At 37.8% G+C, this 14,414-nt stretch overlaps 1 protein-coding gene across 16 annotated transcripts in view; it reads right to left on the reverse strand.

Annotated features, from left to right (window-relative positions):
* The window catches only part of UNC80 (unc-80 homolog, NALCN channel complex subunit), a 230,144-nt gene that overhangs the window by 79,618 nt on the left and 136,112 nt on the right, over nt 1-14,414 (reverse strand). For all 16 annotated transcript variants that reach the window (XR_007718221.1, XM_050751390.1, XM_050751388.1 and 13 more), the window contains 4 exons: nt 7,967-8,074; nt 6,675-6,813; nt 2,925-3,106; nt 2,221-2,352 (listed from right to left, as the gene is read on the reverse strand). Coding sequence is in view for 15 of the 16 variants with exons in the window: in XM_050751390.1 (XP_050607347.1) it covers nt 2,221-2,352; nt 2,925-3,106; nt 6,675-6,813; nt 7,967-8,074 (561 nt within the window). In the remaining variant the exon portion in view is untranslated. The remainder of the gene's footprint in view (nt 1-2,220; nt 2,353-2,924; nt 3,107-6,674; nt 6,814-7,966; nt 8,075-14,414) is intronic.

A 14,414-nucleotide genomic window follows, 5' to 3' on the forward strand; every position in this document is an offset into this window, starting at 1 on the left:
AACGAAGGACATTTATTTCATAAGGTTAATAAAATTGAAAGTCAGAACCATGGAAAGGAGGAAGAAAGAGATCTCTCATATAAGCCAGTTAGTTATATGGCTTATTTCATTTCTGTAGCTCAAGTATCTGTCACACTATAAACACTTAATAATATTTGTAGGAACAAAGTTATGGAATGAAAATTATGAGAGCTGATAGTGTTACTAAGGTTGAATATAAAATCTGATTCTAACAGTAGCTAAAGCATACTGGAAAAATATTAAGAAAAACTCACTCCTCCATAGATGAAGGATCAGGAACAATGAAGAAAAGAAGATTCACTGTAAAATAGCTATTCTATTCATGTCTTAATCATGATGCTTATGCCCAGACAAATTCCAAGAGCTCCAAGAGCTTTGAAGACAGAGTCAGTGGTCCCTGAGCAGAGAAGTGATCACTGGAGTTCTTCTCTAACCTCTTGAAGTAATGTTTATACACAATGGCAATTCCACATCTCTTTGTTGGCTTATAGTCACACGGTGTTTAAGAGACAGGCAGGGGATGTTGATCACTCTTCTACAGGGCTGCATTTGTAGACAATCCCTTTATGGAGGATCTTAACGTAAGACTAAAGGTTTCCTATGTTGAATGACAGAGTAGCAATTGAGAGCATTTTTATTTTACTTTTTATTTTTTATTTTTTTGAGATGGGGTTTCGCTCTTGTCGCCCAGACTGGAGTGCAATGGCACAACCTCAGCTCACTGCAACCTCCACCTCCTGGGTTCAAGCAATTCTCCTGTCTCAGCCTCCCAAGTAGCTGGGATTACAGGTACCTGCCACCATGGCCAGCTAATTTTTGTATTTTTAGTACAATCCATTTTCAGAGCCAGGTAGCTAAGCTGGTTTATTATATTAAGGCATAAGGTAAGAACTGTGGAATGAGAAAAATAACTGGATATAAAATCAAGGGACTTGATTTCAAATCTGCAGTGAGCTTGGAATACAGACTGTGGCCAGCTCAGATGAACCCATCACCTCTTCAGGAGACAAATCAAAGATCTTTATGTTGGTGGCTCAGATGCTGAAATTACTGCCCATGTGGGAGAAGAACCAGGTGTGTATTTCCCTTCGGCAAGGTACCATCAGATATGAAGGTAGAATTAAAATAAAATGGGCATACTGTGATAGGAAAGAGTTTAAAAAACAGTTCTCCAAAGAAAGCTACAAATGCCTAGAAATGCTATGAGTAATATGGAAAGATGTTCAAACTAATTTCATATATTCAACTAACTTTTTCAAAGAAGTGTGAATAAAATAAACAGTAAGTGGTTTTTGGCCATTCAAAGTGGCAATTAAAATAATAACATTAGTTAATAAGATACTTTTCAATTCTACTCTATAAGGACAAAGTGATATGACTTTTCTGGGGATATTTTGTGAGATGCATCAAAAACCTTTAACGGTTATTATTTTATTATTGTCATAAATCCCATAGGAATTGATGCAAGGAAATAATGATAGATTTGTGCAAAGAGGTGTTCTTTTTTCTATTTTTGCTTTATTTTCCAAATTTTCTACATTACTCTTGTAATTTAGAAAAATACTATTAAACAGGTGAAAAAGGCATATTTTGAAGATCAGTGTTTTCAAAAGGTGCATATTCTTGTTTTTTGTCTATAAATGGACTGTGTTCTAAATCTGACCATTTATGAGTTATATTACACATAGCAGTAATAAGAGCAGGGGTCTCAGAGTGATGTCTGTGATGATGATACTGATGATCGACAAAATGAAGAATAAACTAAGGTTCAAACAAGGAAATAGCTGCCAACTCTCTTCTTTTTCTTATTTTTTCAGGGCTAATGTCTTTAACTTGGCTTACATATTATTGGTTAAATGAGTATGTTCATTATGTAATAAACAGAGGCAAAAGGGCTACCTTTGGCCAAGAAATCAATGCCTAATGCTTTTAGTAGCTTTAGAAGGTGGCTTCTGCTTTGATTATAAAACAATACTTTTTTTTTTTTTTTTTTTTTTTTTTTAGATCTGCAAGTGCTCACTACTGGATATTATTCCCTCTATTATATTCACAAGGACAAAGACTTTTTGTGCTAAGTTTCTGTGTTATCATTACATTCTTATGATGAGAATGAACAAATTACCGCAAACATGAATTGTTCTCTTTTACATGTACACCATGGAACCTGGAGATATTGGAATGGAAATGTGTGTTACTCACAGACTGGTCTTCATTAATGGGGTCCTGGACACTCCCGCTGCACTGAGGAACCCAGGGAGGGTCAAACATTGGGACAGATGGCATTCCAAGCACCGGCGAGGGAAGGGTGAAATTGATACTGGGAGGCGGAATCTGTTAGTTGACATCAGAAAAATTAGGTGAGAGGGAATATAAGCTAGAATGAGGCTGAAGTATAATAATGACACAATCTGTCTTAGGAAGTGTTAAGGATCCAAGTGACTTCGCACAGAATGTGCAAGAATTTTAGAAAAGGGCTATTTGCCAAGATTTTCTGTTATAGAGCACAGGATGAACCTATCTGGGCCTCAGTTTACTAATTCGTTAAAGGCTTTCAATCAAATGATCTCTATTTGAGTTTATCACCCATCCTCCAAAACACACCTGTAAGTTTATATATAGCAAAATGATTAGAAGATAATTCCCCAGACTTTCATATGCTTACCTCTGGAAATGCTGGTGAGATTTTGAGGTTTATAGAGACTTGATTTTCTTACTCTATACTCTTCTGTGTTTTAACTTTTTAACAGTAGGAATACATTCATGTATGTTAGGTTTACTTATATAATCAGAGAGAAAAAATTAGAATATTTTTGGCCACACACTGTGACTCTGAGGTTCAAGGGTTTAAACAAACAGTGGTTTGGGTTTGCTAATGTAACTCCTCTGTGAGAAGTATCCCTCACCTTAAAAATCTGCTGTGCTCCTTCCTCCATCCGGGGCCAGACCTGATAGCGAAACCTCCAGAGCGTGTGGAACTTGAGGACAGCGTTCAGCCTCTGCACGGTCTCTGGGTGGTGGAACTCTGACATCAGCATGTCAGACACGGCCTCAGGCACCTTCACTGCACACAGCAGGAACATGGCAGCTGGAGACAGTCAATATTTCATCAGCTATGCTTTTAAAATGCTGCTGAGTTCCCGGGGTTGGGGAGAAGTGGACACTGCTTATATCTTATGAAAATGACTCCTGAGCTATATGGAGCTCGGCTACCAGCACTGGCAAAAGCAAACCTTTGTACCACCCCCAGCCTTCCAATAGCTGGTGCGAGGGCAGCAACAACATGACATTTCAGTAGAATTACTCACGCTAAGCAAAGTTTCCTTTGACTCACAGTGAAAAGCGAATGCCAGAGGAAGCAAATGAAATAAGAAAAGTACATCTTGAAGTATGATTTTTAGGAGATGGCTAGAGTCATCTCTTAGTAACCCAAGGACAATAAATAAAGTTATCCTTTAAAAACTACCTCAGTTACATTGGCTACATTTTTAAAATTCCACATCATAGACTCTATTAGAAACATATATCCTTCCCAGAGATAGAAGAGGTTGAGAAGCCAAAAGAGATTTAATGAGTCATAATACCATGAAAAATTTTTGTGAAAAGCCAAATATCAGTAAGTGAAAGGCCAAGTTCCACGGTAAGTTATAAAGCTAATGAATAATGACTTTGTAAATAAACTTTATAATACAGATAGAGGAGCCAGTGGCAGTTATAAAAACATACCCTACATGATTATGTCATGAATCTCTCATGTTCTCTTTCACAGAGCGTAACAATGTGTTTAGGCAGTTGTCCCAGAAGAAGTGGGGTTAAATCCTAGTAGTTCTGATACTTCCCTGCCAAAAGATCTTGGGCAAGCCTCTTAACTTCTCTTAGATTCCAATTTTCTTTATTGGTAAACCTCCCAGAAAAACAATAGTGATAATGATAATACTAATACCTTTTAGAACAATAATAATACTAATACCTGCTTCCAAAGTTGTTTTTAGAAGAAAATAAAAGAATATATAAGAAAGTGCTTTGTGTAGTGAAAAGTACAACACATTTCTAATGCATGTTGTTTTTTAAAAATAGAGGCAATATAGTTGTAATGGGAAGGGCATCTATCTGTGCAGTCAGAAAATCTGGGTTTGGTGTCCTTGCCCTTTGAGCTGTGTGAACTTAGATACGTCCTTCCAATTCTCTGACTCAAGTTGGCTCATCTATAGAATGGTTTATCAATAAGATAACGAATATGATCTAGTTCTATAACAAATGCAAGTTATTGTAATCACTATCTTTTGATAATACTTTTCTTTAGCCTACTAGGTGCTTAAATCTCCACTCTTTCTCCTTTCTTTGCTTTTCTTTAAAATGTACTCTACCCTGCCTCACTTTTTAAACACTCGGCTCATTCTTTAAGTCACTGCAGAGTTCCATCTTAATCTCATGAAAAAGTTTTCTTGTAATGCTCACAAATCCTCAGATCCAAAGGTAGTTTTATAGCAGTTGTTTCCTTTCAGTTTTTAATACCTTCATAACAATCACCTTGAAGAACTATTTTCCTTTGCTTCCACAGCTTGAGATTATTTGAGTTGTGTACTTTTCTCATCACTTTTTCTAGCTGGGCTTCTTCCTTTGGTTCTCTAGACGTGGAGAAGACCAGTGGCTTAGTGGTTATTCCTCATCTCTTTCTTCTCTACTGACCCTCTCCCAGAGAGCCCATCTACTCTCATTATTTCAGCTGTCATGTATATCAACTTGTTCCCCAAGTTTACCTCTAACTTTGGCCTTCCTCTTTAGTTTCAGTGTCATGTCACCAACCATATATTACCAACTCTCCTTCATCTAAAAATTACTATTTCTTTTTGAAAAAATTTTAAAAATTTATTTTACAAATATGTACATAATATTTGTACACATAGAGTACATGTGGTAATTTCATTATAAGCATAGATTGTAATGATCAAGTCAGATTATTTAAAATATCCACCACCTCGAGTACTTACTGTTTCCATGTGTTGGAAACATTTCAAGTCCTGTCTTCTAGCTATTTTGAAATATACAATACTTTGTTGTTAATGATAGTCACACTACTGATAGTCACACTACTATGCTTTTGAACATTAGGACTTATTCCTAACTGTACATTTGTACCCATTAGCCAGCTTCTCTTCATCCTTCCTCTACAACAAAACACTGTTTTTAAAACCAAAGTATTCCACATATTGCTGCAGTATCAAACTTAGTAACAATTCACACTCTGTATACAAGATTGCTCTATGGCTCAGAAGCCACGACTGGTGTTTCACAATTCAATGCAAGGTCCACAGTCATAAGCCTGATATTCAAAGCCGGTTACAAGCTGAGTCCTACTCACCTTTCTAATATTATGCACTCGTGACCCCTCTACAAAAGCCATGCTAGTCTTCAGTCTCCTCAGGCTTCCCAAAAAGCCCAGTGCACTTCCACATTCACCCAGTTTTGCACCCACCATTTTCCCCGCCTGGCTAACTTCTAGGTGTTCTTTAAAGGCCAGTCCATTTGTTTATATTTAAGTTTCCATGACTATCCCACATTTGGGAAGTGTGCCATTCCCTGAACTCCCATAGTGCTCTCTGAGAAGCAAAAACCTAAGCTTTAATGTGAACAAAGATATTTTACCAAGATATTTATTGCAGTGTGGTATAAAAGAGCAAAAGGCTGGACTCCACCTAAATTTTCATCAATAGGTCTTGGTTAAATAAATTATGATATGTCTATTCATTCAGTGGAATATTTTGTAGCCATTAAAAAGAGGTAAAACTATAAACTGACATTTAAAAGCAGTCTGCTAGACATAAATGAAAAAATTCAAAGTGCACTTACAGCATGTCCCATTTGCATGAAAAACAAAACATGCAATATATAACTTACATACATACATACATATATGTGTGTGAGTGTGTGTGTGTATATATATATCTACACATAGTTTACCCTAGAAGGATTCCTGAGAAACTTAAAAACTGTTGCCTCTGCGGAAAGGAATGGCGGGGGGAGGGGGAAGGGGGCTGGGGAATGTGGAGAGCGGAGCGGGTCACAGGAGAGAGGGCAATACTTTTAACTTCATACAATTTTGTATTACTTGAATTTTTATCACGTGTATTTTGAAATTAAAATAACCACATACAAATTTAGGGATCTGTACAAAAAGTGGAAAAGTGAAGAATACACATTTTACCTCTAGCTATGTGGCCTTGGACAAATCACTTAAATGTTAACACATTTGCTTCGATACCACCTTTTGGACATAGAACATTACTCACATAAGATTTGATAAAGTTAATTATGGTGGTGCATGTTAAATCTAGGAGAGGACACAAAAAATAATTCTGTCTCTTGTGAAATATAGTGAAAGTGCAGGATCTGGGGAAAATCATTCTCTATCATTTGGTAACACCCTGAGAGAGACATATGCTTTGGTGCAGACCATATGGTGAAATTGGAAGGCAGCACACAAACCCTGGGTCTACCTTCCTATAGCACACAGCTCTAGAGTCTACAGTTATAGCAATTGCCATTAACTTGACCTAGGAGCAAAAATAGAATGAAAGCCCCTCTCTCTTATTTAAACACTTGGATCAGTAATGGCAGTGGTAGCAGGCGCAGGGTTCCAGGGGGTCTTTATTTACCTGCTGCCCCTGCCATGTGTTCATCCATGCTGAGCAGGAGCTCCCAGGCAGCTGGCTGGATGTCTCCATACATCTCCTCTGTCAGAACTGGTGCTGCCTTGATTAACAGAGATAAGGGAGCAGGCGACAAGCTCATCACCTGGGAAAAGATGGAAATCATGTTTTAAAATTTTTTAAGACAGTGAATACTACACTTCTCCTGAAACTTAAAAGCCACTTCCCCTCTCTCTGATTGCCTAAAGTGACCTTAAAATACTTTCTAAAATGGGAGCATATTTAGTTGACAGCGCATATGATAAGCTTTATACCTTATTAACTGAAGCATAATTAGAAAAAAACCCACCAATTTTATGATGTTTTCACCACAAAATTGCTTTGCAACCATCAAGGAGTAAACCATAGATTGAGTACAACCCCACGAGAAAAGAAAGAACCCAGGAAATACATCTTTGTGTTAAAAGTCTTGATAGATTTTTAAAGGCTCCTATTTTCATTCCTAATAGTAGATTTCCACTGAAAACTATAAGCAGCCTGTAACTCATGAAAAAGCCCATTTGAAAAGTTACCTGAGCCAGTGTGAACATGCATGACATTTCCCTTCGAAATACATAATACATTGTGGTTATTGCCCCAGATTAACCCACAAAATCCTATTTAATCCATTATTTCTGACAATTTAGGTGACAAATGTAGGTTCCAGACAAGTCATCATCATTTCACATTCCAGAAAAATATGAACAGTTTTTTTTGGGGGGGAGATAATGATTTAGAGTTTATGTTGTAATAATAACATAACAATGTGTCAAGCACTGGATAAGTAGGTACATGTACCATTTTCTTTAATCCATGCAATAATTCCTTGGGACACGTCTAGTGTTGTAACCCCCATTTTATAAATAAGGTGACTGAGACCAAGAGAAATCAAATAACTTGCCCAAGGTCCCAGAGCCAGAGCAGCAGACATGGGATGTGAACCCAGACTGTTTCATTCCAAAACCCATAAGTGTAGCTGTTACACACACGTGGGAAGTTAGCTCTCCTGCAGTGAGGACAGTGGGGAGAGCTGTGGTTCGAACCAAAGTTCCCAAGCCTTGCCTGTGGAAGCTGGTTATCTAGCAAGAAAAGATTTTTTTTCTTGCACACTTGGTGGCACTCTTGCTCACCAACTGAAGGGGCTTTACGCCAACACTGTACCAACTGACGCTGTATGTCCCAAACATTAGTAAATAGGCTGTCTGGAGTTCCCTCCCTGTTAAAAGTTCCATGAATCCTTCTGATCCAGGTGCCAATACCTGAAGTCTGATGTACTTCAGCATTCCGGAATCTTTTTTTCCTTCCAGATTGGCATCTGAAACTCTCTTCTTTAGAGAAGGTGTCCTCAGGCATGACTTATCTGAGCACTGAAAAGAACAGGGATATGTAAAGAAGAGTGGTGTGTTTTCTAAAAACCCAACAGTGCTGTATGTCCCCGCAGTTCTCCAGGCAACCATCTTCTAGTGGAAGGGATAATTAAAGGCCTTTTGGTGGGTCTACATTTTCTAAAATTTATAAAAGTAGTTTATTTATAAAAGCAGTTAATTTTATAATAAAAAAATAGCTTAGAGATATTGAGTAATGAAGTCCTCTTTGACCTTTGAGAAAACTGGGATCCGGAGAGGTGGAGAACTTGACTGAACTGCAAAGCTAGTTATTAGCAGAAAAGGGAAAAGACAAGGATCTCCCCATTTCCATTTCAGGGCTAATTATATTTCATCAAGAAAAACACAAATCTTTTAAAATATTAAGTGAGATAAAATCCACTCTATCCAATAGTCCCTTCACAGGGTTGGATGCTACAAGTTGAACAACTTGGTCATAAAAGAGAAAAAATATTTCACAGAGAAGTGTTAGGAAGTTAAAGGTCAAATACAGGACTCGTCAAGGAAGTATGAGTTCATAGTATCCATTATCAAGGACCTAGCTGTGCAGGTAAAATGATTTCTTTTCAAAAACCATACTCTTCTGTAAGAGGCAACAGCTCTTCTTAGAAATTGTCTCCTCAACCAGGTGATTCACCTACATAAGAACAGATAAGACAATTTCTTCCTCTAACTCCTTCAATGCCAAGAGATGGACTGAACAGTGCAGCTGGGAGAAGGATTGAACCTAACGAAGGCAGGCTTATTTATCCAGAGTCCTGATTCTTCTATTTTTGCACTCCAGGCTGTGCAAAGAGGGAATGGTTCTCCTCACATGGAATAAATGCTCATTTGTTTTTCCAGAGGCATGTCAATGAAACACTTTCTCCCTCTAGCCAAGGGAAAAAAAAATGAACTTCTTAAGAATTTTTGAACAGAGCTTCATAGTGTTATGGATAAAGATATTTTAAAAGAAAAGGCAAATCTAAAAGTGCATGGATATTCCAAGAAAGTCTTTCAAAACTCTGACAAAAAGACCCAAGAAAATGCATCTATTATGTGACAAGTATAGAATCAACTTTTAAAATGAACGTACTTGAAAACAAGTGCATCAGAGCTCTTGCTGTGCTTTCTAAAGGAAAAATCATGGAGGTGCAGACGTGGGAACACATATTATTTGGAGAGATAACTATTGCTTTGCTTTTTTACCCTGTGTATGTGAAAGCAATATATAGCATAAACAGTATGCCCATTTTATATAGTTTGAAAACTGTTCTAAAATCATATATAGGAATAGTTTTCCATACTAATGTACAGGTGTATCTGACCCTTGCAAAAGAGTCAAGATACTAAAAACTGGCATCTCTCTGTTTTATTCTTTATATTTATAAAATAATAAATGTACATTGGAGCATATCTGGAAAAGAAAGAAAAATTATGAAGAAAACAAAAGTCTCAGTAATTCCTGATGTGGTTTAGCTGTGTCCCCACCCAAATCTCATCAGTTCCCATAATCCCCATGTGTCATGGGAGAAATCCGGTGGGAAGTAATTGGATCATGGGGGTGGTTCCTCCCCTACTGTTTTTGTGATAATGAGTGTGTCTCATGAAAGTTGATGATGTTTTGTTTTGTTTTTGTTTTTGTTTGTTTGTTTTTGAGATGGAGTCTTGCTTTGTCGCCCAGGCTGGAGTGCAGTGGCATGATCTCGGCTCACTGCAACCTCTGCCTCCCAAGTTCAAGCAATTCTCCTGCCTCAGCCTCCCGAGTAGCTGGGACTCTAGGCACCAGCATCACACCTGGCTAATTTTTGTATTTTTAGAGATGGGGTTTCACCATATTGGCCTGGCTGGTCTCGAACTCCTGACCTTGTGATCCGCCAGCCTCAGCCTCCCAAAGTGCTGGGATTACAGGTGTGAGCCACCATGCCCATCTGAGCTGATGATTTTATAAGCTTCTGGCATTTCCCCTGCTTGCACTCATTCTCTCTCCTGCTGCCCTGTGAAGGGCTGCCTTCCACCATGATTGTAAGTTTCCAGAGGCCTTCCCAGCCATGAAGAACTGTGAGTCAATTAAGCCTCTTTCCATTATAAATTACCCAGTCTAGGGTATTTCTTCATAGCAGCATGAGAACAGACTAATACAATCCACAACCCAATGATAGCCATTATTAGTTTCCTTTCAGCCTTTTCCCCCATGCATCTTAGCACAACTGTGATGATGCTATGTGTGGCACATAATTTTAAATGATTCATTTTACTATGATTTTTTAATGAGTATTTTTTCATTACAATTTTTTAAAAATATAATTCTTAAAATTTTCAAATATTTCACCACTTTCTCTTTTGGTTGGACATTTTGTCTCCAGGAATTCTTTTGAACAATTACTTCTTGATTAAATTACAGGAATTTTAACCAGGCAGATACAGGAAAATACTCAGCGCGCGCGCACACACACACACACACACACACACACACACACACACACACAAAGATGAGCATTTATATTTGTCCCCGATACTCTGTGCTTCTGCCTACCAGGAACAGAAAGTATAAGCCAAGCTCTTCAAATATTTAATATCCTACCATGTTGTCTTAGGAAGCATGGTGTGTTCTGGTGGCCTCATGATACTTAGGGTGCTTGTTTTAGTGGAAAAGGAAGGAAGCAGGAAGGGCTTTCACATCAAGGTGATAAGCTGGTAACTCTTTTTTAATGACTTGATTAGAAGATAGATATCACAGAGATGGGGGTACATGTGTGATGGGTACTTGGGTACACTCTTGTAAAGGTCTTAAAGTCCCTCTACTGGTGTGACTCCTAACTCAGACTACTGGAAGGAGTAGGAGACTAGTTCCAAAGGCATCTACTAGTGGTCCTTTGAAAAGTTAGAGATTTCACTGGACTATAAGATGCACCTAGTGGTTGAAATGACATATCAAGCAGGGATCTGTAGAGAAACTCAAGACTAGCAATCCAAGACCAAAGGACAGAATAGAGATAGATTCTGGAAACAATAGTGACAAATTCTGTCCTTTGGTCTTGGGTTGCTAGTCTTGAGTTTCTCTACAGTTCCCTGCTTGATTTGTAATTTCAACCACTATGTGCATCTTGCAGTTCAGTGAAATCTCAAACTCTTCAAAGGACCACTAGTAGATGCCTCTATTAGCAATAAATAGAGATTAGTGATAAATTCTGTCCTTTGGTATTAATAAATTAGTGATGAATTCCTCTACTCAGTCATTGTTGAGGTGGTTCTACCGGAGGGAGCTGTGTTCAGTGGGAAGCAGTTATGCAGCCTCATGATCTATCAGGGATACTTGGGAATCCTTGCTATGGGATAGTGTAAAACTTGGACCAATGCCATTTTTTCCTATGTATCTGTCTTAGAAAAATCCATCCTAGTTGACTCTGTGTCTCCTCTCTGCATCCTGACCACTTTTGATTAGATTACCAATGCAAAACCAATTTTTTGACTGGCTAAGGATTTATCACTTGTGGTGTTTGGCCTAAAAGAGGAGGAGATGGCCCCCTCAAATTCCTGTCCTAGGGAATTAAGAGGAACAGAGTTTGAATCATTTAGTGATGGTTGCTGTGCAGAAAAATAATGATGCCATCTTGAAATTTTCAGTCTACATCAAAGACGAATACAGCAACAGGAGCGGCCAGGGGACAGAATGTTAGTGCAGATGGAGACAATGCAGAAAGAAGCTGAGATGAAAGACTATGTTCATCCTGAAATGGACAGCAGCTTTGGTTCTCATTGCCCTGAGGCTTAGCTGATTCTTTTTCTGTCCCTAGTTTCATGAGATTCTAGTGTATCCTTTGAAGAATCTCCCTAATTGTTTGAACAAGTTCAATCTTTTGTTCTTTACAACAAGACTACTGACTAGAGAGGAATAATAATGGTTTTAAATAAAATTTTGCCTATTCATTGAATAATTCAAGAACATTTTTTGATTTAACCATATGCCAGGAACTAGACTAACTTCTGGAGTAGGTACCTGTACTCCTAGAGAAGTGTAGGAAAGACAGATGACAAACACGTAAACAAATGAAAAGTCAAGATAAACAGAAAAGGAAATGCATGCACGAAGGAGGACTCAGTGTGGAAATAACAAAGTATTTATATTTTTCTTCTTTTTTTAAATTCTAAAATAATTGTAACACTATAACAAGGTGTTTAAAATTTGGGGAAATTGAAGTCAGCCTACTGGGCTCTCTGAGAAAGGAATTTCCTCATGTTTCTGGGAAGAAGGTTATGCCAACAGAAATGCAATATTTCCCAAAAGGTAACCTAGACTCTTTGTGCCTCATACACCTTTAACATATGAATTATGTAAGTTATGGTGGACAGTCATCCCATGAAATTAAGACCCAGGGCCTGGTCCTGGCCTTACAATAATGTTGTTCATAGATAGCTTTAGGAAAAATGTTGGTTCTGCAGGAAGTCAGTTGACCTCTTGACATTGGCACTGGAGTTTGCTTTATGGAATTTACCCACACTGTGTCCTTTATTTTTGTGAGCATGTATCACAATTTGTTCCCCCCTCCTTTTTGGTTGAAAGGCGAAAAATTTAATCTGCTCCTTTTTTAAATTAGCAAGCATTAATTAAACATTTACTCTACTTATAACATAGCTTTGGACAAAGTACAGACATAGAGGAAAAATCTCAGAATTCTTTGGTAAAGGTGATATATACATGTAGAATGACAGTTTATTTTTAAAAAACCCTCAAGTTTGGAAGTACACTAAAATAGACTAACAGATTGTACAGTGAGTCCCTGAGCATTGAAATGTAGATTAGCAAATCGATCAGAATTAGATGGGTTACAAAATGTACTAGCTGCCACAAATATACTCTGCCATAAAAAACTAATTAAAAAGAAAACAGGAATGAAATACCAATTGCTCATAAGACACGATTCTAATCAGAACACTGCTTTTACTCTTGCTTTATTGCCTACTCTGTTTTCATTTATCATCTGGGAATGTGGGCATTGTTCATTTATCTGGCAGATTCACAACAGGCAAATGAAAAGTGTCATGACAGAAAGCAAAGAGCTTGTGGAGGAGGCTAGCATTTTCGAAATAAAATGTTTATCACAGAGGAGTCAATTCATCTTTTCAGCTCTCTACCTGAATGACTAATTTCAAAGTGTTAAAGTTAGAAGCCACTTATTCATGCCTTACTTTTCCTTTTTTCAGAAATGTAAGCAATAGCAGAAAGTTGGTAAGCCTTTTCTACTGCTTCAGGCCAGTGGCCTGGTTGAGGCAGAGTGGAGGGCACTCATGAAACACCCTAGGACTATAGCTCTACTCACTCACTTAATATTAATGACTGCTCTATTATTATATAAGTGAGTACTCTGTTAGGTTATCATGCAGGATACAAAATGTGAAAGACTTCCTCAGTTCTCAAAAAGCTTATTAAGTGGAAGAACATGACACTGCTCACAGGATAAAATGAAAGCCTTCCCACGATCCCACAAGGTCTGGTCTCGAGCTGCCTGTGCAGCTTCATCATGCACCACAGTCCTCTGTGCTCCAGTCATGGCCCTTCATACTCACCTCTTCCCTCTGGTTGGAAACTCTGTATCCAGTTAACATCTATGCATCCTTTAGTCAAAGCTCACCTGTCACTTTATTGGAAAGGCTTTTATTTTTCCCTACAAGACCAAAGCCTCATTCATAAGCTCTCTCAGCATGGTGAAGCTCTCCATTATTTCACTTATTGCAGATGCCATTTTACATCAATTTGGGAAGTTTATTTGATCAATGTCTATCTTGGACTAGATTATGTGCAGTATATGAGGGTACAAACTGTATTTTTTTTTTTTTTTTTTGCCCATTATTGTACCCAGTGCAAAGTATGGGCTCAGTATGATCTACACGTTCTTTACAAGTTTGTTGAATAGATGAATGGCTGGCTGGCTGGATGGATGGATGGATGGATGGATGGATGATTTAAATAATGAGAAAACATGAGTAAAATACCATTATAATTTAGTTGAAGAAGGAAATAAGGAAAATAACATTAAGTGTCCATCTGCAGTAGGCCCTGTGCTTAACACTTGAAGAATCAAAAAAGGTTTCATGGAGGAGATGGCATTTGAGTTGGATCTTAAAGAATGTTTGGGTTGGGCTATGTTAGATTAGAGGCCCAGTTCCAGCAAAAAACACAGCAGTAAGAAATTCTGAAGTGTTTATGGAGAACAATGATCAATAATTTAGGCTCATATATTTTTGAAACTTTCAACGTATATGGTTTTAACCTAAAGCTAAGGGAGTTTTTATAGTAACAAAGAATTTACATAAATAAAAATAGATTTTCTTTAAATGCAGT

Source organism: Macaca thibetana, chromosome 12 (genome assembly GCF_024542745.1).
Source record: "Macaca thibetana thibetana isolate TM-01 chromosome 12, ASM2454274v1, whole genome shotgun sequence".
NCBI lineage: Eukaryota > Metazoa > Chordata > Mammalia > Primates > Cercopithecidae > Macaca > Macaca thibetana.